The sequence below is a fragment of the Ovis canadensis genome, chromosome 8, assembly GCF_042477335.2.
Source record: "Ovis canadensis isolate MfBH-ARS-UI-01 breed Bighorn chromosome 8, ARS-UI_OviCan_v2, whole genome shotgun sequence".
Taxonomy (NCBI): domain Eukaryota; kingdom Metazoa; phylum Chordata; class Mammalia; order Artiodactyla; family Bovidae; genus Ovis; species Ovis canadensis.
In genome coordinates, this window is record NC_091252.1 from 42,918,260 (window position 1) to 42,943,918 (window position 25,659).

At 40.1% G+C, this 25,659-nt stretch overlaps 1 protein-coding gene across 3 annotated transcripts in view; it reads left to right on the top strand.

Annotated features, from left to right (window-relative positions):
- The window catches only part of POPDC1 (popeye domain cAMP effector 1), a 55,352-nt gene that overhangs the window by 8,773 nt on the left and 20,920 nt on the right, over positions 1 to 25,659 (top strand). For 2 of the 3 annotated variants that reach the window (XM_069598254.2, XM_070292491.1), the window contains exons 2-7: positions 1,811 to 2,047; positions 5,582 to 5,706; positions 8,262 to 8,449; positions 9,537 to 9,645; positions 21,617 to 21,784; positions 22,721 to 22,862. In XM_069598254.2, the coding sequence (XP_069454355.2) occupies positions 1,822 to 2,047; positions 5,582 to 5,706; positions 8,262 to 8,449; positions 9,537 to 9,645; positions 21,617 to 21,784; positions 22,721 to 22,862 (958 nt within the window). In that variant the 5' untranslated portion in view covers positions 1,811 to 1,821. The remainder of the gene's footprint in view (positions 1 to 1,810; positions 2,048 to 5,581; positions 5,707 to 8,261; positions 8,450 to 9,536; positions 9,646 to 21,616; positions 21,785 to 22,720; positions 22,863 to 25,659) is intronic. The other variant, XM_069598255.1, reaches the window with a different exon arrangement.

Consider the following 25,659-nt stretch of genomic DNA (forward strand, 5'->3'; position numbering starts at 1 on the left):
GTCTCCTGAGAAACCTGTATGCAGCTGAAGAAGCAACAGTTAGAACCAGACATGGTTCAAATTTGGGAAAGGAGTACATCAAGGCTGTATATTGTCACCCTGCTTATTTAACTTATATGCAAAGTACATCATATGAAACACCAGGCTGGATGAATCACAGGCTGGAATTAAGATTGCCAGGAGAAATATCAACAACCTCAGAAATATCAACAATCTGCAGATGGTATGACTCTAATGGCAGAAAATATGGAGGAACTAAAGAGCCTCATGATGAGGGTGAAAGAGAAGAGTGAAAAAGCAGGCTTAAAATTCAACATTCAAAAAACGAACACCATGGCATCTGGTTCCATAACTTCATGGCAAATAGAGGGGGAAAAGTGGAAGCAGTGACAGGTCTTATTTTCTTGGGCTCCAAAATCACTGCAGATGGTGACTGCAGCCATGAAATTAAAAGATGCTTGCTCCTTGGAAGGAAAGCTATGACAAACCTTGACAGTGTATTAAAAAACAGAGGCATCACATTCAAAGGTCCACCTAGTCAAAGCTATGGTTTTTCCATTAGTCATGTATGGATGTGAGAGTTGGTCCATGAAGAAGGCTGAGCACCAAAGAATTGATGATATTGAATTGTGGTGCTGGAGAAGACTCTTGAGAGTCTCTTGGTCTGCAAGGAGATCAAAGCGGTCAATCTTAAAGGAAATCAACCCTGAATATTCATTGGAAGGACTGATACTGAAGCTGAAGCTCCAATACTTTGGCCACCTGACGGGAAGCACTGACTCACTGGAAAAGACCCTGATGCTGGGAAAGACTGAAGGCAAAAGGAGAAGGGGGCAGTAGAGGATGAGCTGGTTAGATAGCATTACCGACTCAATGGACGTGAATTTAAGCAAACCCAGAAGTGACTTAGCAGCAGCAGCAGCAGGAGATAGTGGAGGACAGAGGAGACTGGAGTGCTACAGTGCAAGGGGTCACAAAGAGTTAGACATGACTTAGTGACTGAACAACAATATGATAATGCAGTATATATGTATATATGGTATAGTGATTAACAACAACGTTAGTGGTGAAGAATCCACCTGCCAATGCAGGAGATGCAAAAATGCAGGTTTGATCCCTAGGTCGGGAACATCCCCTGGAGTGGGAAATGTCATGCTACTCCCATTTTCTTGCCTGGAAAATCACCTGGGCATAGGAGACTGACAGGCTGAAGTCCATGGGGTTACAAAGAGTCAGACATGACTTAGCGACTAATCAACAACAAAACATCCTAAGCCTTCAAATAGTAAATAACAAGGTGTTAATTTTTCAAAGTATTCAGAATACCCATTTTCTAGTCATTTTTCCTGTGTTTGGATTCAGTGTCTCTAATGGCAGCATAATAGAAAACTATATTAAATAACTTTTAAATTGTGGTTTATGAATATTGGTGATTGTTTATAGGCTAGTTAAATCCCTCCTTCCTCTCCATCCCACCAAGTATGTTTAGATACACATATTAATAAATGTTTCGATATGTATAGGTATATACATCAGGGAATAGTTATGCACTAGCCTAAGTATTTTATATATTTCATCAGAAAGTCAGTGAAGTATTATCGTCATTAACAGATAAGAAAATGGATACATTTAATATGTGACAGAGTGGGAATTTGAACCTAGGTCTGTCTAATTCATAAGCACCAGACAAGTCTATTTACCAACACCTAGTTCACAGAAATAATTTTTGTATAATATAATACCCATAGGGGTGGGTGATAAGATACAGCTGTCATTTTTTGACTGTCCTTTCATTTTTTCATTTTTACAGGAATTTTTAAGATGAATTATACCATGTCTAGCCCACTGGCAGAAGCAACTGCAATAGGTTTTACGCCTGAGTTAGAAAGAATCCTACCTGTGCCTTCCAATGAGACCACTTGTGAAAACTGGCGAGAGATACATCATCTAGTTTTTCATATAGCAAATATTTTTTTCGCAATTGGATTGGTTATTCCAACTACACTTCACCTTCATATGATACTTCTTAGGGGGCTGTTAGCTGTAGGTAAGATACTTAACTGATGTTATATATAAAATTTTTCTATAACTTGCATCTGATGGGCTTTGTATTGGGGAGGGTCTATAGCATACCAAAACTATGAGCCTTCATTAGCAAATTAGCAGTACATCAAGTAAGTTAGAACATAGGCCTTCACCCTTTTGTACTTCAGATAAAGCTAACAACATGTTCGTATGTTGTTTAGATTTTCCAGACATCAGAAATTCGTTTGTGAGTAAGAGTGCAAACTTTGGAGCCAGACTGTGTTTTAACAATCCTGGTTTCAGCACTTGCCAACTGTTATTAACTGGGGTAATAACCTTTCTATAGCTCAGTTTCCCCAGGTGTCAAATAAGGGTAAAAATAATACCACCTCCTGGGGTTTGAGAATTAGGTGTTTATGAGTGTGTGTGTGTATGTGATATTTGACTTACAATAGTGCCTGGCATTGGAGAAGGCGATGGCACCCCACTCCAGTACTCCTGCCTGGAAAAACCCCATGGACGGAGGAGCCTGGTGGGCTGCAGTCCACGGGGCCGCCAAGAGTCAGACACGACTGAGCGACTTCACTTTCACTTTTCACTTTCATGCATTGGAGAAGGAACTGGCAACCCACTCCAGTATTCTTGCCTGGAGAATCCTAGGGACAGGGGAGCCTGGTGGGCTCCCGTCTATGGGGTCACACAGAGTCGGACATGACTGAAGTGACTTAGCAGCAGCAGCAGTGCCTGGCATATAGTAAATACTCTATAGTTTTAACTATCATTATTTGAATAGTTGTTTACTTGCTGGGAGCAGTAAAGCAACACTGGGAACAAAAATAGTTGCCCAGACACAATAGTTCAAATAAAATTTTAGGGAGATACTCTGTTAACCCTGATGAAGCAAATTAATCCATATCAAAATACTAAAACAGATGAATTTACCATTTTAGCCAGTGATTCTGGACAAGTTACTCTCTATGTGATTATGTCCCTGGTGATTCATTTATTCAGATGCATTTTTGAGCATCTGTAAAATGTCAGACAGAAAGTTAACAATGAAGTCTGCATCCTTGAGAAAGACACCCTTTTGGAGGCCAGAGAGAAACAGGTGGGCAGTCACATAGGACACATCAGATGCTATGTTGCAGGTGGGCATTCCAGTGCCAGGGAGAAACGGACAGGGTGATGGGCTCAGCGGGAAAGCAGACCAGGGTGCGCTGCAGAGACGGCAGTGGAGCTGGCTTTGGGAAGATGAACAGGATTCCTCTGAGTGTGAGTGTGTGTGGTATCCAGGTCAAAGGAGAGGAGGGGGAGATCCAGCACATTGAGGGAGGATGAAAAGTAGCTCACTATGCCTGAAATACATGATAACGACAAGGAAGGGTCAAAGAAAGTGCTGAAAGGGTGGCTGGAAGGTAGGGTTCTGTGGCTGTTACCTCTGGGTCAGGTAGGGATTATAGCAGGAGGAACAGAGCATCGAGGGAAGAAATAAAACCACACCCGATAAAAAAGCAAAATAATTAGGACTTTTAAGACAGAACTTTGGAGGTGGAACAGACCAAGGGAGATCACCTAGTCCAACACTGTAGAAACAAAGCAACTGAGGCCTTGGAGAAATCAAATGAATCATCCAAGGTTAAGACCAGAGAAAACTAGCCAAACCAGGACTATAATTGGGGTCCTCCAGCTTCCCAGTGAGTCCTTCCACCATGTTACCCTGTCTCCTTTAAGTAATAAGATTTTACATGTTTTCAGTATTTGCTATGGCAGCCCACTCCAGTATTCTTGCCTGAAGAATCCCATGAATAGAGGAGCCTGGTGGGCTACAGTCCACAGGATCGCAAAGAGTCAGACATGACTGAGCAACTTCACTCACTCACTCATTAGCTAAAGAACATTAAAATTTTTACACTTTGGGTTATTATTCAGGTGCCTGACATCATTTTAATGAAATTTTAAAATTGCAAGTGAATAACTTTTTAAAAATGGAAGATTTAGTTTTTATGTGTGTATGTGTGTTGATATATTTGTATTGATAATTGATATGGATAATTTTAAAATATATACTGATTCTCCCATCATAAAGCCAATCAAATTTGTACAGATTTGAAACCAACCAACCAACCGATTTGTGCAAATTTGCACAAATCTTTTGGAAAACGGTCCTTTAATGTCATCAGAGTCTATAAAGCTTATTCTCTTAGCTCACGGTTGGGTCATCCACCCTAAGCAAGTAGTCACAAGAACAGATACATTTTTATATATAAAGCTGCTTTTATAAAAAATTACAGGGACTTCCCTGGTGGTGCAGTAACTAAGACTCTGCGCTTCCAATGCAAGGGGCTCGGGTGTGATCCCTGGTCAGGGAAATAGATCCTGTATGCCACAACTAAGACCTGATGCAGCCGAAATAAATAATTTTTTTTTAATTACAGCCAAAGTATTTCACCTGTCCGCCAGCAGGGAGATAGTTAAATTATGGTTTATCAGTTACAATCAATTAAAACTATGTATTCAGTTCAGTCGCTCGATTGTGTCCGATTCTTTACGACCCCATGGACTGCAGCATGCCAGGCCTCCTTGTCCATCACCAACTTCTGGAGTTTACCCAAACTCATGTCCATCGAGTCAGTGATGCCATCCAGCCATCTCATCCTCTGTCATCCCCTTTTCCTCCTGCCCTCAATCCCTCCCAGCATCAGGGTCTTTTCCAATGAGTCAGCTCTTTGCATGAGGTGGCCAAAGTATTGGAGTTTCAGCTTCAGCATCAGTCCTTCCAATGAACACCCAGGACTGATCTCCTTTAGAATGGACTTGTTGGATCTCCTTGCAGTCCAAGAGACTTCCAAGAGTCTTCTCCAACACCACAGTTCAAAAGCATCAATTCTTTGGTGTTCAGCTTTCTTCACAGTCCAACTCTCACATCCATACATGACCACTGGAAAAATCATAGCCTTGACTAGATAGACCTTTGTTGGCAAAGTAATGTCTCTGCTTTTTAATATGCTATCTAGGTTGGTCATAACTTTTCTTTCAAGGACCAAGTGTCTTTTAATTTCATGGCTGCAATCACCATCTGCAGTGATGTTGGAGCCCCCAAAATAAAGTGTGACACAGTTTCCACTGTTTCCCCATCTATTTCCCATGAAGTGATATGAAGTGCTTTGATGAAATGAGAAAATCACTGCAATAAGTAAAAAAGTAAGTTTTAAATTGTGGATTCATTAGGTTTGCCATCAGTTAAAAATACAGAAAAACTGAGTCAGTGTTAACTATCAACAATGGCTATCTTTTAAGTAGTAGAATTATGAGGTTCTGTTCTCCTTTTAAAAATGACTTTTATAGTTTACAAGTTTTCTGCAGCAACATGTGGTTTGGTTTGGTAATCAAACAAAAACCAAAATGTAACAAAGTGATATTTGACATGTATTTCCAAGATGTGTTTGGAAATATTTTATATACAGAAGATGACAAATGTATTAAGCTACATACTGAAGCTACAAAACAAGCTTGTTAAGCTACAAGACATCTTACATGCCCACCTCGTTGTTCACAGGATGTGCCCTTTATGTCGTCTGGGCCACTCTCTACCGATGTGCCTTGGATATCATGATCTGGAACTCGGTGTTCCTGGGGATCAACATTCTGCATCTTTCATATCTTTTGTACAAGAAAAGACCGGTAATTACTAACAATTAATTGATAAGTAAGAGATTTTAAAGCTAATCAAGTACTTTGTTCATATTTGAGAATGAGCATCTAATATCTTTAGGCCCTTTAATATCATTTTTCTGAAGATGAGACTTTTTGTGTATATATGCCTGGAAATGAAATATTTGAACATCATGAAATTTGTTCCACAAACGAGTTTTTAAAACCTTTTTAATCATTAGGGCAATTTAGACATGAAGGAACATGACAGTATTCTCTCTTTTTAGTAATCTAAGCTCAATTATTTCTTCTTCCTGTTGATATTCAAATGTCATTTGGTAATATCTTTGCCTAGTTATAAAATTAAGTGCTCATAGACAACTTTCAGAACACACTAATGATTTACAAATAGCTCATGTTATGTTTTATGCTAGTTTTTAAATGTAATACCTTTTTTTTTTCCTATGTCCAAAATACTCATTTAAGGAAATCACCATTTTCAGTGAGTTGTAGGGAAGACAGCAATATTTAACTTTTTCTTTTCCACTCCAACTTATCTTGCTGTGTTTCCTTGGTCATACCAAGAACAAATTGGTGCTAACAGAAAAGGAAAGTAGCATGGCCTCTAGCAATCACTGCATAGCTGTTTGTTGACTGTTGACTGTCAAAGCACATGCAAATATTCAGTAGAGCAAAAGACAACATGCTTGCTCTAATCTTATGTTCAAGGCCAGACATGCACATAGAAAAGTGTTAGAAATGATAATTCTTAGGAAATGACAATTTCCCTGATACAGATTGGTATGTATCACAGACATTCCACTAGTATGTGACCTCCTCAAACCTTGCAACCCACTCTGTTTTGCTTACTGTATTAGTCAGTTTTCACTACGTTATGCTGTGTAACAGTCTGAAAGTCTCAGTGCCATATAACAGCAACACATTTTTTCTTCATCACCTGATATATGGACTGTGGCAGCTGTGTACAGCTGTAATTCTATTCCACGTGTCTTTTCCATTTCAGGGTCTCTGCTGAAGCAGCAGGTTCTATTTGGACATGCATTGTCATGGCAGAGAGAGAAATAGAACAAAAGAAACACTCATTGTTTTTTAAAACTTCTGCTCAGAAGGAGCATATATCAATTCTGCTTGCCAGAGCAACTGACATGACCAAGCCTGATGATGTGGGAGTAGGATGGGGTAAGAGGATATACGATCCTCTTTCAGGGGTGGAAGCAGCCAGGAGCTGCAAACAATAGGATCGTCTACCACGCTTATTGTTGTGTTCTCTGTTCTGGCCAAGCATGGCTGGCATGTAACTGGTGCTCAAAAAAACCTTTGATAAGTGAATGCTTTCAAAGAGAGGAATTTAGAGGGCTTCATGGAAGAACTGGGACTTGAGCTAAGGCTGGCAGGATGAGCAGATTATGAATTTAAGTCAGTTTTTCAGTTCATATATTCATCGTGCCACACTGGCTAGTGTGCACGCTGAAAGTGAGACAGATCTGTGATTTAATTAAACACTCATTACGAAAGCTCTAGAGTGGAGAAGGTAGATGATAGCAATAATAAGGATTTCAGCTTCTCAATATCAGAACTTCCTAGAATCCCACATTCTGATCATAAGATTCAGTAGTTGTTGTTGATGTGATAGTGCCACCGAGGAAGTAAATCACTCAGTATCTGTGCTTTTGTTTCTTCTCAGGCTAAAAGCCTATCTTTTTGAAAAATATAAATGCTAATTCTTCATTAAAATGAAACAGCAGGAAAGTGAGAGTGTCAGAAAGGCTGCAAGTGACATCTGAGCAGCCCTGATCTCCTGGGTCTGTAGCTTCATGGCATAGCTGCCACAGATTTCATGGAGATGGATGACCACTTGAACATCAAAGTTCATTTGCATGCAGTACAGATTTCCCAGACTAACGCTGAGCACACAGATAGGCTTGACTTGGGCCTTAGATAGTCTGACAACAGAGGCAACTGAGCCATTTGAATTTTACATTCTTCACTTTGCTTTAGAATAAATACATGAGAAGTAGTAATTACAGCTAAGGATATTTGATTTCCTGTATTAACTCACTAGATAATAATTGCATATAAGTAAAACATTTAATGCATCAATCTTTGTAAATTTATTTCCAAGTTGATTCCTAATTTATATACTTATTTCCTTGCTGTAATATTTCAGAGTTACTGTAGCTTCCTTCTGTGAAACAGAAATGTTCTAAAATGAAAAGCTTTTATTAATATGTTATTTATAGAAAATGCTAAGATGGGCAAGGTGAATACTGTGACAACAATCAGAACCTCCACGGTTGCTTGACAGTGCATAGAAAGAGATGTAATCAACAGTGCAGATCTTCACCATATGCTGTCAGAGTTCAGCTTAATTGCAAAAGTGCCCTTTGAGCATCGAAACTTACATCACCACTTACTCTTGGTGTCAGATTCCATTGACCAAAATATAGAAGGGTGAAGGCATGTATTGCAGATCCATTTATTCTGAAAACTCTATTAAGACCACAGCAGCTGATGTTTCGGGGTTGCTGCATTAGGTGTGGCATTTGGTCACTGCTTGCTTTCAGGTAAAGATCGAAAAGGAACTCAAAAGCATCTACCGGCGATTGTTTGAACCCCTCCGTGTGTCTCCAGATTTGTTTAGAAGATTAACTGGACAGTTTTGCATGATCCAAACGTTAAAAAAGGGCGAAAGCTATGCTGTAGAGGAGCTAACCTCAGTTGACGACCGTCTGAGTATTCTCCTGAAAGGAAAGTAAGTGCTCTATGGAAATCAAAATGCCTTGTTTGCCTGGAATCTTCTGGCCTCTGGGTAGGAAATGAATGGAAGGGAATGTTGCAACTAATGGAGTAAGTGGTCATGGAGGTAAATTCTCATGTGGACAACTGCATTATAGAACATTACAGAGTAATGTGGTAAAGTTATGTAGGATTTATCTCAGTGAGTCATGTTGCTAATCAGGATTTTTACTTGTGAACAGTTTTCACCTTTTTAGTAAGTTTAATGAGGCAAAACTAGAATAGGTTTAAATTGGGTATTAAAATTTAAGAAGCTTATGCATGAGTCTGAGTGAACTCCAGGAGTTGGTGATGGATGGGGAGGCCTGGTGTGCTGCGATTCATGGGGTCGCAAAGAGTCATACATGACTGAGTGACTGAACTGAACTGAACTGACGCATGTTTTAGAGGTGACTTGCTTATTTTTTTGAATATGACAAAAATGCAACTTCTAGGAATATCAGTCTCCTGGGGAGACAGCAGTGTCTATTTTCTCTCAGAAGTGTACCAGTTTGAATAATGAATTATATGGTCATTCCAGCTAGACACTGAGAGAAGGCAATGGCACCCCACTCCAGTACTCTTGCCTGGAAAATCCCATGGATGCAGGAGCCTGGTAGGCTGCAGTCTATGGGGTCACTAAGAGTGGGACACAACTGAGCGACTTCACTTTCACTGTTCACTTTCATGCATTGGAGAAGGCAATGACAACCCACTCCAGTGTTCTTGCTTGGAGAATCCCAGGGATGGGGGAACCTGGGGGGCTGCCGTCTGTGGGGTTGCAGAGTCGGACATGACTGAAGCGACTTAGCAGCAGCAGCAGCTAGACACTGATGAAATTAAACATGTCTGCTTCAATATGGACACTTTTTTCCCCTGTTGTTAGTGAAACTTATTTTGAAACTAATAGTGTGCCCTGGGAAGTGCTTTTTAATTATGTCAGTCTCCTGTGGGGTCTTTAAGATTTTACAAAATAAAAAAACCATAAGATTATGGAGATTTTAAGGCTTATCATGTTATGTGTGAATTATTATGCATTTATTAACACTAATTTCTGTTATCAGAATGAAGGTTTCCTATCGAGGACATTTTCTGCATAACATTTACCCCTGTGCCTTTATAGATTCTCCTGAATTTAGATCAACCCAGATGCACAAAGGTGAAAAATTCCAGGTATGTTTTGGCATGATTTTTAAAAAGATTGAAACTAGTTAATGTCTTATGCAAAATCCAAAGGATGTGGATGGAAAAGTGACCGTGACTTATTGAAAAAAGAGATTACCATATGGTATAGATAGTATGATCCCATTTTTGCAAAAATTTTTTTAAATTTATTTTTGGCAGTCCTGGGTCTTCGTTGCTGCATGCGGGCTTTTGTCTAGTTGCAGAGAATGGGAGTTACTCTTCAGTGTGGTGCATGGGCTTCTCATTGAGGTGGCTTCTCAGGTGGCAAGGGCTTAGTTGCTTTGTACCATGTGGGATCTTCCTGAACCAGGGATCAAACCTGTGTCCCCTGCACTGGCAGGCAGATTCCTAACTACTGGACCATCAGGGAAGTTCCTTGTAAAACTGAAAGTGGTGTGTATAGGTACACAAGAAGAGGCCTATAAATATATATCCTGATTTAGCCATAATGTTAACACTTATTTCTGAAGGTCTGATTGCTTTGTTTTCTTCCTTTTTGTTTAGTTTGTTTAATTTTTCCACAGAGAACATCTAATGCTTTTGTTATGAAAAAAAGGAAAAGGTCAGTTATGGATAATCAGTGTACTTAAAACATGTAATTGGTTACTTTTACTGGGGAAAAGCAGGAAACTGATTTTGCCCTAGAGAACCTACTTTGTTAATCCTCATGAAAAAAAATTTAACCACTGTACTCTTTTTAATGTAATGAATATATTTAAGGGCAAAGAATGAAGTTCTTTACAGTTAGAATAATTTGAAGTACGCAGCCTGACTCTTTCAATATCTTAGAAAACAAAACGCTCCATTATGTGATACTTCGTTCTGATTCTTCCTGTGAATGTCCAGCTGTCCTATTTTATTCCCCTCAGTATTGTCAGGAAAGTAACCAAGAAAATGGGTGGACTTTCCTTAGTCTGAGCCTCTAGATAAACAGCAGTAAGGAAGTATCCTGAGAATAGGGTTTCTTAGGAACAGGAGCTGCGTTAGACATTACTGACAGGAGGGTTGATGTAAACATTCAGGTGGGAAGTGGAGTAGAAGGGGATGCTACCACCTGACGGAGGAAAAATCAGTGTTTCTTGGTGACAAAGTCTTATTGTTGAGTCTCATTTTGAGATGCCACACTCTTAGGGATGCCACATGGAGATACAAGGGGACATTCCCAGACACTAGCTAAGTGGATTTACAATGGTTTCAGGCCTGCCCCGCTCCTACCCTGCCTGAGTAACCACACAACATGTTAAAGTTATGTGCGTTTACTAGAGGGTCTCATATAAATTTACTACCTGGCTGCAATGTTGTCCCCAGGCTTGCTGAGCTAAAGATACAGGAGGAAAAAGCAGAGCCTACATCCTGCCTCCTCTAACTTACACACTCCCTTGGGTTTTTCTGGAGTCAGCTCTGCACTGAGATTTATTCTTACAGTATCTTTAATCACCACCACCTATAAACTGGTCCAGGGCCACTTCTTTCCTCTCTCCCTCATTCCTCTGACCTGCTTCCAGCTTCTTCTTCCAAAGCCCAACATTTATCTGTTGCATCTATTTCTATTTATAGTAGCAAGTGATTTTACACGATAACTGTTTCATAGGATCCTGAAGAGACCAGCATTTGGGGAAAGGAAGGGGACTGAACCTCCTGTGTTTCCAGCAGCTTGTAGCCCCTGGGACATAGCATGTACTGTCTTTAACACCGGACTTCAAATTATATGTGTAATTAAATTAACATACAAAGGAATTTCTACCTCTCATCACAGTTCTCCTGCTTCTTCGGGACAGGGGATTGGGATTTGGCGTTTGAGAAATAGTCCTCATGATTGATTTGCTTCTCATGTTTCTAAAAACATGACCAAACTCAAGGTACCCTACCTGGGTGAAAGATACTGGTTCAGCAGCCCCAAGCACTAGTTAGCTTTTCTCTGCAGAGAGTCTGGTGTGGCTGATTGATCAATGGATAAAAACTGCTCTGGCATCATCGAGCCTAAGTCCCGTACAGTTGGAGAAGACTCCCATCAGGGTAAGCCCTCGGGAGAGATTCTGTTTTGATTGTTCACCAAATGTTCCTATTGGCGGATACTCAAGAGTAAAAATAGATGTTGCGCATCTGTGTAGGAGTATATTGCCTCTTCCTGAAGCGAGTTCCCAGATGAAAACCATCATGTGCTCCCAGAGTCAGCTTTTCGCTCTCTGTGCCAGTGGCAGAGGACACGAAATTATCAGTGGCCAGACTTCTGCACCCACACACCCTCTTACCTGCTAATTTCATTTTTCTCTAACTCTGGATAGTTATACGTGTTCTGACAAGGCGCTGCTTCCTTTGCACTTTCGTTTCTTAAAATTCATTCTTTGGTAGGGGTGCTAGTGAATTCAACAGTAGGATGAAAGGAGGAAAGGAAGCCAGTAGAACTGGCGGCTGTCCCTTGAGATCGCACAGTGAACGCTGTTCAGGAACGTGCAGTAATTATGATGACAGGCAGTGACAGAGCTGACCCACCAACTCTAATCAGCCAGCTGCTCCCTTGGCGCTCTGCTAGGACTTATAGACACAGGCTGCTGCTGAGAACTCTTGGGAGAATCTTGAGTATCAATATCACAAAAGGCAGAAGTAGTGTTTTCTGTCTTATTTCTTCTTTGTACAGTCATTTCATCTCCAGTGAGCTTTGCCATTTTCATTTTTCTTTTGGGTTCTACCTCCCGCTGTTGCCTTCCCATAATTGATAGCACATCCTGTGCTGTGAAGCTTGAAAAACAAACCTTTATTGACTTTAAGGGAAAAAGAATGTCTTGGAGGCAAATGTCCAGGCTCTGGTGAAATAAAGGAACACTGAGTTTTAACTCCTTTTAAATAAAACCTTCTCTTAGTGTTAAGTAAATCTTTGGGTTGAGTTGCAAAGCAATTTAATCTGCCAGCCTTGGCTCTGCTGTGTTTTAGTGCGGATGAGAATTCAATAAAAATTAGCTGAATGGACCACTTCTGGGACATTTTCATGTGTGAAATGTTGTGCAGTACACAAAGAAAATAATAAATTCTCCCCTGAGGACAGTCAGTCAGTCAGTCATGTTAGACTGCCATTTCCCATGCTAGCACATTCAGCATTTCCCTCCGACACCTGGTTCTTGATAAGGTGTTTTCATTAAGTGAGGGTGTAAGATTGATTTGGGACTAATCCAGCACCTTGAGCAATTGCAGCAAACCTGGTTACAAATGCTTTGTCTAATTCTCTACTTGAGAGAAATTCTTTTGTGTCTTCCACTACTTTTAGTTTATTTTTTTAGGCTTCTATTTCTTCTGTAAAATTCTTCACAAGAACTCAAGCATGGCACTGCTGAAATACCCTAATAATCTAAAAAGCAAATGTATTTTATGGAAGCTTTAAGAATTCCTAGGTGCTTCAAAAAATTCCTCATTAAAGATGTTTCACTTGGCTGCTGTGACAGGAAATCATTAAGTAAAACTGTCTATTTGACAGAAATGAAGCATTAGCTATCAAGTGAAATGACCTCAGTCAAAATGCTAACTACCTGCTTCCAACTAAATGCTTGACCTTGTGGACTTGGAAGACTCAACTTCCCAGGTGTTGCTAGTGGTTAAGAACTCTCCTGTCAATGCAAGAGACATAAGACTCAGGTTCCACCCCTGGGTTGGAAGATCCCCTGGAGGAGGGCATGGCAATCCACTCCAGTATTCTTGCCTGGAGAATCCCATGGACAGAGGAGCCAGGGGGCTATGGTCTGAAGGGTCACAAAGAGTTGGACACAACTGAAGTGACTTAGCATGCACGCATAGCTTTTATATGAATACTGTTACTATATTTAAATTGAATAATAATTTAAACAGGTTTAAAGTAGTTTTCAACCATCAATAAAAAATGGTTGCCTAGTCACATGTAAAGCAATGAAGTTAGAATACATCCTCTCACGCACACAAAAATAAACTCAAAATGACTTAGGGACTTAAACATAAGACATAATACCATAAAACTCTTAGAAGAGAACATAGGCAAAACATTATCTGACATAAATCATACCAATGTTTTCTTAGGTCAGTCTCCCAAGGCAATAGAAATTAGAACAAAACAAACAAATGGGGCCTAATCAAATTTACAAGCTTTTGCACAGCAAAGGAAACCATCAAAGAAAATGAAAAGACAACCTACAGAATGGGAGAAAATATTTGCAAATTTTGCAGCTGATAAGGGTTTAATTTCCAAAATTTACAAATAGCTCATACAACTTGACAACAACAAAAAGTCCAATGAAAAAATGAGCAGAAGAACTAAATAGACATTTCTCCAAAGAAGAAATACAGATGGCAAATAGGCACAAGAATAGATGCTCAACATTGCTAATTATTAGAGAACTGTAAATCAAAACTGCAATGAGGTACCATCTCACACTGGTCAGAATGGCCTGGAGAGGGTGTGGAGAAGAGAGAACCCTCCTACACTGTTGGTGGGAATGTAAGTTGGTGCAGCCACCATAGAAAACAGTATGGAGGTTCCTCAGAAAACTAAATATAGAATTACCATATGATCCAGGGCATATGTCCACACAGAGCTATAAGTCAAAAAGATACAAGCACCCCATTATCCATTGCAGCACTGTTTACAATAGCTAAGACATAGAAGAAACCTAAATGTCCATCAACAGATGGATGGACCAAGATGTGGTACATACATATAATGGAATATTACTCAGTCATTTGCAGCAATATAAATGGAACTAGTGTGGATCACAATAAACTGTGGAAAATTCTGAAAGAGATGGGAATACCAGGTCACCTGACCTGCCTCTTGAGAAACCTGTATACAAGTCAGGAAGCAACAGTTAGAACTGGACATGAAACAACAGACTGGTTCCAAATAGGAAAAGGAGTATGTCAAGGCTGTATATTGTCACCCTGCTTATTTAACTTATATGCAGAGTACATCATGAGAAACGTTGGGCTGGAAGAAGCACAAGCTGGAATCAAGATTGCCAGGAGAAATATCAATCACCTCAGATATGCAGATGACATCACCCTTATGGAGAAAGTGAAGAGGAACTAAAGAGCCTCTTGATGAAAGTGAAAGAAGAGAGTGAAAAAATTGGCTTAAAGCTCAACATTCAGAAAACTAAGATCATGGCATCCGGTCCCATCACTTCATGGCAAATAGATGGGGAAACAGTGGAAACAGTGGCTGACTTTATTTTTCTGGGCTCCAAAATCACTGCAGATGGTGACAGCAGCCATGAAATTAAAAGACGCTTACTCCTTGGAAGGAAAATTATGACCAACCTAGACAGCATATTAAAAAGCAGAGACATTACTTTACCAAAAAAGGTCCGTCTAGTCAAAGCTATTGTTTTTCCAGTAGTCATGTGTGGACGTGATTGGACTGTAAAGAAAGCTGAGCGCTGAAGAATTGATGCTTTTGAACTGCGGTGTTGGAGAAGACTCTTGAGAATCCATTGGACTGCAAGGAGATCTAACCAGTCCATTCTAAAGGAGATCAGTCCTGGGTGTTCATTGGAGGGACTGATGTTGAAGCTGAAACTCCAATACTTTGGCCACCTGATGCAGAGAGCTGACTCATTTGAAAAGACCCTGATGCTGGGAAACATTGGGGGCAGGAGGAGAAGGGGACGACAGAGGATGAGATGGTTGGATGGCATCACCGACACAATGGATGTGAGTCTGAGTGAACTCTGGGAGTTGGTGATGAACAGGGAGGCCTGGCGTGCTGCGATTCATGGGGTCGCAAAGAGTTGGACATGACTGAGCGACTGAAATGGAACTGAAATGGAACTCGTGACTATCAAACTAAGTAAAGTAAGTCAGAAAGACAAAGACAAATACCATATGATGTTACTTATATGTGGAACCTAAAATATGGCACAAATGAACCTATCTACAAAACAAACAGACTCACAGGCATAGAAAACAGATTTATGGTTGCCATGGAGGCAGGAGTTAGAGAGGGGTAAAGTGGGAGTTTCAGGTTAGCAGATGTAAGGTATTAAGTATAGAATGTTTAAACAACAAGGCCCTACTCTATCGCACAGGGAACTATATTCAATTCCTATGATAAACAATAATGGAAAGGAATATTAAAAAAGAATGTATATATGTATAACAGAAGCACTTTGCTATATAGCAGAAGTTCAGTTCACTTGCTCAGTCACATCTGACTCTTTGCAACCCCATGGACTGTAGCACACCAGGCCTCCCTGTCCATCACCAACTCCTGGAGTTTACTCAAACTCATGCCCACTGAGTCGGTGATGCCATCCAACCATCTCATCCTCTGTCGTCCCCTTCTCCTCCTGCCTTCAATCTTTTCTAGCATCAGGGTCTTTTCAAATGAGTCAGTTCTTCCTATCACCTGGCCAAAGTATTGGACTTTCAACTTCAGCATCAGTCCTTCCAATGAATATTCAGGACTGATCTCCTATAGAATGGACTGGTTGGATCTTCTTGCAGTCCAAGGGACTCTCAAGAGTTTTCTCCAACACCACAGTTCAAAAGCATCAGTTCTTCGGTGCTCAGCTTTCTTTATAGTCCAACTCTCACATCCATACATGACCACTGAAAAAACCATAGCCTTGACTGGATGGACCTCTTTTGGCAAAGTAACATCTCTGCTTTTTAATATGCTATCTAGGTCGGTCATAACTTTACTTTCAAGGACCAAGTGTCTTTTAATTTTATGGCTGCAGCCACCATCTGCAGTGATTTTGGAGGCCCCCAAAATAAATCTGTCACTGTTTCTGCATCTATTTCCCATGAAGTGATGGGACTGGATGCCATGATCTTAGTTTTCTGAATGTTGAGTTTTAAGCCAACTTTTTCACTCTCCCTTTTCATTCATCAAGAGGCTCTTTAGTTCTTTACTTTCTGCCATGAGGGTGGTGTCATCTGCATATCTGATGTTATTGATATTTCTCCTGGCAATCTTGATTCCAGGTTGTGCTTCATCCAATCCAGCATTGAGCTTGATGTACTCTGCATATAAGTTAAATAAGCAGGGTGACAATATACAGCCTTGATGTACTCCTTTCCCGATTTGATGCTATAAGAAATGGTATTCAATCTTATAATAACCTATAATGAAAAAGAATCTCAAAAAGGAGAAATATATATGTATAAACAAATCCCTCTGCTATATACTTGAAACACTAAATCAACTAAACTTCAATTTTTAAAAATAGTTCTAAGCAATGGTTCTCAGCAAACTATAATATCATATTAAAAGTATTTTTGCCTGATGGAAAACTTAAGGTTATTAAAATGGTTGGAAAAAAGTTAAATGCATGTGCAATATATCACCTGTGCAATGGTGCCTTCTTTTCCTGGATGATTTCCAACTCCTCCTTTACTTCTTCCCCCACTGTGCATGAATTGTATCTTCCAAAGGTATGGATGACGTCTTTGCAGAATGAAGGGACTTCAACTTTCTTAACTCTTTCTTCAATGCTTGGATGCAGGACTGGGTCATCCCGAATGCCCAGTGCTCACCTTCTCTAAAAATACTCCCTCCTTGAGAATATTATTCAGTCGCCTTTTGTGTACATACACATCTCCTACTGTTTCTGGGAACTCGAAAGGACAGGCTTCTATGTCTCTTGACCTTATACTTCTCTTCCTATAAATCTTTTTGTTCTTGGTCACGTGTCCTTACTTATTACCAGCTTGCTCCACTAGAATGTAGGCTTTATGACACTATGTTCAGTTGTTCTTTACACAGAGGATTCTTGATGGTGAGTCAGCCTTATGCTCACTTCACCAAATGGCTTTCTCGGTGATTGTCTTGATGAATCTAGAACATTTCCCAATCTAGAACAGAATCCCTCAGACGAAATGGAGTAGCCATCATGGTCAACAAAAGAGTCCGAAATGCAGTACTTGGATGCAGTCTCAAAAACGACAGAATGATCTCTGTTCGTCTCCAAGGCAAACCATTCAATATCACAGTTATCCAAGTCTATGCCCCAATGAATAACGCTGAAGAAGCTGAAGTTGAATGGTTTTATGAAGACCTAAAAGACCTTTTAGAACTAACACCCAAAAAAGATATCCTTTTCATTATAGGGGACTGGAATGCAAAAGTAGGAAGTCAAGAAACACCTGGAGTAACAGGCAAATTTGGCCTTGGAATGCAGAATGAAGCAGGGCAAAGACTAATAGAGTTTTGCCAAGAAGGTGCACTGGTCATAGCAAACACCCTCTTCCAACAACACAAGAGAAGGCTCTACACATGGACATCACCAGATGGTCAACACTGAAATCAGATTGATTATATTCTTTGCAGCCAAAGATGGAGAAACTCTATACAGTCAACAACAACAAGACCAGGAGCTGACTGTGGCTCAGATCATGAACTCCTTATTACCAAATTCAGACTTAAATTGAAGAAAGCAGGGGAAACCGCTAGACCATTCAGGTATGACCTAAATCAAATCCCTTATGATTATACAGTGGAAATGAGAAATAGATTTAAGGGCCTAGATCTGATAGATAGAGTGCCTGATGAACTATGGACTGAGGTTCGTGACATTGTACAGGAGACAGGGATCAAGACCATCCCCATGGAAAAGGAATGCATAAAAGCAAAATGGCTGTCTGGGGAGGCCTTACAAATAGCTGTGAAAAGAAGAGAGGCTAAAAGCAAAGGAGAAAAGGAAAGATAAGCGTCTGAATGCAGAGTTCCAAAGAATAGGAAGAAGAGATAAGAAAGCCTTCTTCAGCGATCAATGCAAAGAAATAGAGAAAAACAACAGAATGGGAAAGACTAGAGATCTCTTCAAGAAAATTAGAGATACCAAGGGAATATTTCATGCAAGGATGGGCTTGATAAAGGACAGAAATGGTATGGACCTAACAGAAGCAGAAGATATTAAGAAGAGGTGGCAAGAATACACAGAAGAACTGTACAAAAAAGATCTTTACGACCCAGATAATCAAAATGATGTGATCACTAATCTAGAGCCAGACATCCTGGAAAGTAAAGTCAAGTGGGCCTTAGAAAGCATCACTACAAACAAAGCTAGTGGAGGTGATGGAATTCCAGTTGAGCTGTTTCAAATCCTGAAATATGATGCCATGAAAGTGCTGCACTCAATATGCCAGCAAATTTGGAAAACGCAGCAGTGGCCACAGGACTGGAAAAGGTCAGTTTTCATTCCAATTCCAAAGAAAGGAAATGCCACAGAATGCTCAAACTACCTCACAATTTCACTCATCTCACATGCTAGTAAAGTAATGCTCAAAATTCTCCAAGCCAGGCTTCAGCAATACGTGAACTGTGAACTCCTTGATGTTCAAGCTGGTTTTAGAAAAGGCAGAGGAACCATAGATCAAATTGCCAGCATCCGCTGGATCATCGAAAAAGCAAGAGAGTTCCAGAAAAACATCTATTTCTGCCTTATTGACTATGCCAAAGCCTTTGACTGTGTGGATCACAATAAACTGTGGAAAATTCTGAAAGACACAGGAATACCAGACCACCTAACCTGCCTCTTGAGAAATCTGTATGCAGGTCAGGAAGCAACAGTTAAAACTAGACATGAAACAACAGACTGGTTCCAAATAGGAAAAGGAGTACGTCAAGCTGTATATTGTCACCCTGCTTATTTAACTTATATGCAGAGTACATCATGAGAAACGCTGGACTGGAAGAAACACAAGCTGGAATCAAGATTGCCGGGAGAAATATCAATCACCTCAGATATGCAGATGACACCACCCTTATGGCAAAAAGTGAAGAGGAGCTAAAAAGCCTCTTGATGAAAGTTAAAGAAGAGAGTGAAAAAGTTGGCTTAAAGTTCAACATTCAGAAAACGAAGATCATGGCATCTGGTCCCATCACTTCATGGGAAATAGATGGGGAAACAGCAGAAACAGTGTCAGACTTTATTTTGGGGGGCTCCAAAATCACTGCAGATGGTGATTGCAGCCAGGAAATTAAAAGACGCTTACTCCTTGGAAGAAAAGTTATGACCAACCTAGATAGTATATTCAAAAGCAGAGACATTACTTTGCCGACTAAGGTCCGGCTAGTCAAGGCTATGGTTTTTCCTGTGGTCATGTATGGATGTGAGAGTTGGACTGTGAAGAAGGCTGAGTGCTGAAGAATTGATGCTTTTGAACTGTGGTGTTGGAGAAGACTCTTGAGAGTCTCTTGGACTGCAAGGAGATCTAACCAGTCCATTCTGAAGGAGATCAGCCCTGGGATTTCTTTGGAAGGAATGATGTTAAAGCTGAAACTCCAGTACTTTGGCCACCTCATGCGAAGAGTTGACTCATTGGAAAAGACTCTGATGCTGGGAGGGATTGCAGGCGGGAGGAGAAGGGGATGACCGAGGATGAGATGGCTGGATGGCATCACGGACTCCATGGACTTGAGTATGAGTGAACTCTGGGAGATGGTGATGAACAGGGAGGCCTGGCATGCTGCAATTCATGGGGTCACAAAGATTCGGATATGACTGAGCAACTGAAGTGAAGTGAGAGCTGCTGATGCATTTCTTAAATGCCAATGTGTTTAGTTTGGTGGATTTATTATTTAATATTATTTAACATAATATTTTAATATTATTTAACATGATAAATAAGTACAATTTTATTTTCCTGGGAACCCTGACCTATCTTTTGTAGTCAAACCCTCTGATTTACTGAAGATCAGATTTCAGCCACTTATAACAAGGAGAGAAGCTGGGTTTTCTGTTTTCTCTCCTAGTAGAGAGAAAACATATCCTTTCATCTGAAATACATTTAGTTTTCTGACTAACAAAGGGTAAAGAGCTCCTTTGGAAACCTTTGCTCTGGGCCCAGGTATGACTTCATGTCAATTTTGAAAACTTTTATTATTCTCCCACTTGGAAAGGCATTGGGTTTAATGTTAAAGATATAAGAATACTTTTTGCCTTAAGTTTTGTGTTCATCTGTTAGTTCCTTCTTCAGTAAATCTGCACTGAGCACCACTCTGTGTTGAAAGCCAGGCACTCAGTATGAAGATGCAGTGCCTGCCCTCAGGGTGCTCAGGAGAGAGAATGGGCCACAGATGAGCTGGAGTTCAGTGATAGGCATGCCATGTGAAGCTGACGGAAGGACCTGCCTGGGAGGAAGGGCATGTGAGGATGAGCTCCTCGTTCTGGAGAGAGGATTTCTTTACGGAACACTTGGGCTCTGCACAGCGCAATTACAATGCTCTCCCACCTTCTTATGTAACGACACTGAAGGAAAGAGAACGGTTTCCCAGTTCTGAGCTAGCTGGAGCTTTTCTGTTTGTGTCCCCATCATGCTACCCTTGGTAGTTCACACATGAGAAATGCCTATGACAGAAGGAACCAAAAAGGACCCTTACTAGCCTTATTCATCAATGACAGTCTGGGTCCTAAAATCAATTCACATGAGCTCATACTTTCATTCTCTAGTATAATAATCCAAGTATAAAGAAATATTTAGCCATCTTGAACACTGCTAGTACACTCTAGCAGTGCTGTTGACATGGAGGCCAATCTTCTATCACCAGACCTGGCAAAACAGAGCAACAAAACTTGAAGACTTCATTTCCACTTAGCCTGCAGATCGCATGCTCAGTCGCTTCGGTCATGTCCAGCTTCTTGCGACCCTATGGACCGTAGCCCACCAGACTCCTCTGTCCATGTGGATTCTCCAGGCAAGAATGCTGGAGTGGGTTGCCACGCCCTCCTCCCGGGGATCTTCCCGACCCAGGGATTGAACCTGCGTCTCTTATGTCTCCTGCACTGCAGGCGGGTTCTTTACTGTGTCCAGTGTACAGACTGCTTGATTTTAAACATAATGTTATATTTATAGAATCTTGTGTTTATGAATCTTATTTTAACTAATATGATAAAACATTGCTATAATAATATCCATTAAATTATTCCACTCTTCCCTTGCCCCAAGTTACTGACATCATAATTCGTATACATTTTTCTTTCTGTTTCTTTGGCAGGTCACCATTATTGCAGATGATAATTGCAGATTTTTATGCTGGTCAAGAGAAAGATTAACTTACTTTCTGGAATCAGAGCCTTTTCTGTATGAAATATTTAGGTATCTAATAGGAAAAGACATTACAAACAAGCTCTACTCATTGAATGATCCCACCTTAAACGATAAAGTACGTATTTTTCTGAGTCCCTTTACTTTGTTAAATACATATGTAGAGTGAGGTATCCCTCCTTTATGCAGTGTATAGGTTCCTGAATCTTCATTAACTAATCATGAATTAGTTCTTTGTTAAATGAAGTGGGGATGCTTATAATTAAGAGACCCTTCAGGGGATCATTTCTCAAGAATGAGAAAATACCATGTAATTATTATATCTCCCATGACCTAGTGAAGTTGTCTGCACATGTCAGACACCTGATATGTAGTGAGGATGTGCTGTCCTCTTCATAAAATGCCTTTCAAGGAATCTAAAGAAGATGGTAAGTGAGACGGAGGACTAAGGGCAATGTGTGTGGGCCAGGGAAGGCAGGGCAGACTGATAAATGCTGATCAACCCCAGCAAGCAGGAGGTTGGCATTTTAACCCCGTGTCTTCCAGTCTTGCACATCCTACTGATCAGGTCCCTTTCCAGAAAGCCCATAAGTGACAAGAGAGGTATAGGATGGAAGCCTGTGGCCATTCATTTAGGCATTTCAGAGCTACATGGATCTTCAACAATTTGCAGTTTGATCTTCATTTCCCCATGTTTGATGAGAAAGAAATTTAAATGATTACAGAAGAAAACTAGCAAAACATTGTTTCCATAAGTACTGTTCCCCAGGGACTATGAGTATGGGTGTATGCACTCTTCAAGTTATCTTGTCTAGGCTGTTATCAAATTAGGTTGGTGCTTAGCATTTTTCAGATTAATAAATAGTCCAGTGAGTATATTAAATTTTTATAATGTATTTGCAGTAATAGCTTATAATAAAAAAAATTATAGCTACTATTTATTTGGCACTATGTACCAACAGTTCTTTATTTCAAGGAAAAGTAAATGCTACTTACAGGAAAGCTATGATCTAAGTCCCATAGCGCTCAGAAATCTTAAAACTTTGCTTTACAGAAGATCAAAAAGTTGGACCACCAGCTCAGCCTTTGCACTCAGTTGTCCATGCTAGAAATGAGGAACAGTATAGTCAGCTCCAGCGAAGACGAAGACGGCTTACACCAGTTTCTTCGGGGCACCTCCAGCGTATCCTCTCTTCGTAAGTTATCCCCTCCCTGGGATTCTGATGGATGTTGCTAGAAAAGGACAAATGACAACTTTGATCAGAAAAGTAACTTTTCAAGTTGAAATTATTTGACAACCTAAAGGTAACAATAAAAATAATCACTTTTTCTAGCTTTTTTTCTCTATTGCCCATCAGGTAAAATCTAACTAGAACTCCTATTTCCATTTGCCATATACTTTTCTCAAACTATTGAGTGGAGTAGTATGAAACAGTCCATATGGCTTCCTGGGCATGGTCTTCTTGTTTTCACAATTTTCGTGGAAACTACATCCAGTGTTTAAAATGGTAGGAGGCAACAGCTGGAGGTTATACTGCCAGCTGGTTATCTCAATGTGACCACCCAGAGTTAACAGGTGATCAGTTAACAGAACTTTCCCTAAGATGAAGGAGGCCACTCAGCTCTACTGTGAATCACCTCATTCACCAAAAGGCAAGTTTTTCAAGATTCTGCTATAGCTTAGATTGCTTTAAAACATTTTAAATAGCACTAATGACACAGATGTTAAAGTTAATAAGGTGCAACAGAATTATTTCAAGAGATGCTTAATGTTAATACTTAAAGTTATTTCATAATAAGTATTATTCCAATAATGGCAGTGTAAGAATGTTGAACCAATTTATGGGAAGTAGCAGACAGGCAGATTCTCTCACTGCATGAACTAAAAACTATTCATCTTTGCAATCATATGTAAAACCAAAGTAACTTTTAAGAATGTCCAGATATACATTCAACAATCCTAAACATGTATGTAAATGATCTTGTAACTTTGGATGCTTTAGAGAAAATGGATTAAGGATTTTAAGTATTGCACATTATTGCTGGAATTGACAAGGCCATGTAATTGGTGTAAGTGTCAAAGCAAAGACTAGGCACAGAAGTGCATTATGGGCCTAAAGGAGCTTTCAGAAATAATACAGATGAGAACCTGGAAATGGCTATATTTTATTCCAAAGTTACTTTGTGAAAGTACAACTGAGGTTGACCAAACTCTGAATCTACTAGCATGTCAGATGTATTATCTGCCTTATTGAAACAGTTTGGTGGTCATTAATAAGCATTTTTCAATGGACCCATCTTAATTACTCATACAGTGATTTCTAAGAAAGGCCAGCAGAAGGGGAATTACACTGAAATATTGTGTGTGATTATTCTTCCTGTAGAATGGCTTTTTTGTAGTTTTTATAGTTCTTCAGTATTGCTGAGGAAGCCCTGAGAACAAGCAGTACATGGGATGGCCATTCATTTTCTTAAAATCAGCTTGGGTTTTCTGTAGTATTTTATTGTATAATCTAAAGCTTTTGGACATTTTGAAAGTGAAAGTGTTAGTTGCTCATTTATGTCTGACTCTTTGTGACCCTATGGACTGTAGCCCACCAGGCTCCTCTGTCCATGGGGATTCTCCAGGCAAGAATACTGGATTGGGTTGCCATTCCCTTATCCAAGGGATCTTCCCTATCCAGGGATCAAACCTGGTTTTCCTGCATTGCAGGCAAATTCTTCACCGTCTGAGCCACCAGGGAAGTCCTTTGGACATTTTAACATTTTAGAAAAGAAAACCTTCCCTAGGGTATGTTGTTTAAACAGAATGAGAACATTTTTTTCAAGATTAACATGTGTACTATACTTGCCTCCAGAAGCCTAGATTTCCAGGCATTTTGTGGATAGATTACACATCTTGCGCATATAGACCTGGGTCCTTGCTCTAATAATTATAGTTGTATGACTTGGAATAAATTGCAGGACCTTTTTAATCTGACATGAGCTGTCATATCAGATTGTCAGGGCACAATTCCTGGTCTGTTTCCTTCCCTCTTCCTTATATAGTGAATTGTAAGTTTAATCCAAATGGCTGTTTCTTGCATGGGTAATTGAAACTTCCATGTCTGAAGAGGCAGGCAGCCCTGGGGGACAGGGTGGCAGCTTTCCTTCTCAGTTCCCTTGTTCAGTTGTACTTTGCTGTACTGAAAATGTGTACAGCCTGCTTATGTTGTTTAATTAATAAATGTATATTTTAGCCTCAGGTTTATTGTACAAGCTCTTACACGTTATGATGTAAATGCATAGAGCCATGTATATGCATAGTTTTGAGTGTGTGCATGTGTGTGTGTGTGAACTGTACAGAAGATGGATGTTCATCCCTGCTTCCTTTTAACAGTCCTCATTCTGAGTTTCTCAGCTTCACCTCTGCAGCTTAATGGAAGACATTAGTATTTGAGCACAACACTGATATTAATTATGAATTATTCATCCTACCATGTGATTCATTAAAAATTGGTTCGTTCTTACTCTTTCTTACTTAGATTTTGTCCCAGAACTACAGAAGGCTGTTTTTGCTTTTCTTTTGCCCAACCCATCAATAGGGTATCAACTTATCCAATTTACATTCCTTGTAAAACAGAATACAAAACCAATCCCTTAGGACTATCAGGCTGAAATAACATAATTCAGCACACTTTGAGCATGTGAGGTCCCCAAAACAAATGCCTAAGCTCTGATTATTCTGGATTTCTGATATACACATGGGGGCAGCCAGGGTAGCTGGACTCAGCAACAGCAAGTATCAGCTTCATGAATGCTAGTGGGAAGATGGGAACACACGTTTATTGACAATAGCAATTATTATTTTTTCAGGTACTCTCTAAACATAATCACATTTAATCTTCACTGCAGTCTGCATGGAAGAGAGGTATCTTAGCTCTCACTGGACGACACAGTGCTAACAGATGCTTCCCCCAACCTCTGGCTACGATAGAGAGGCTGCTTTCTTTA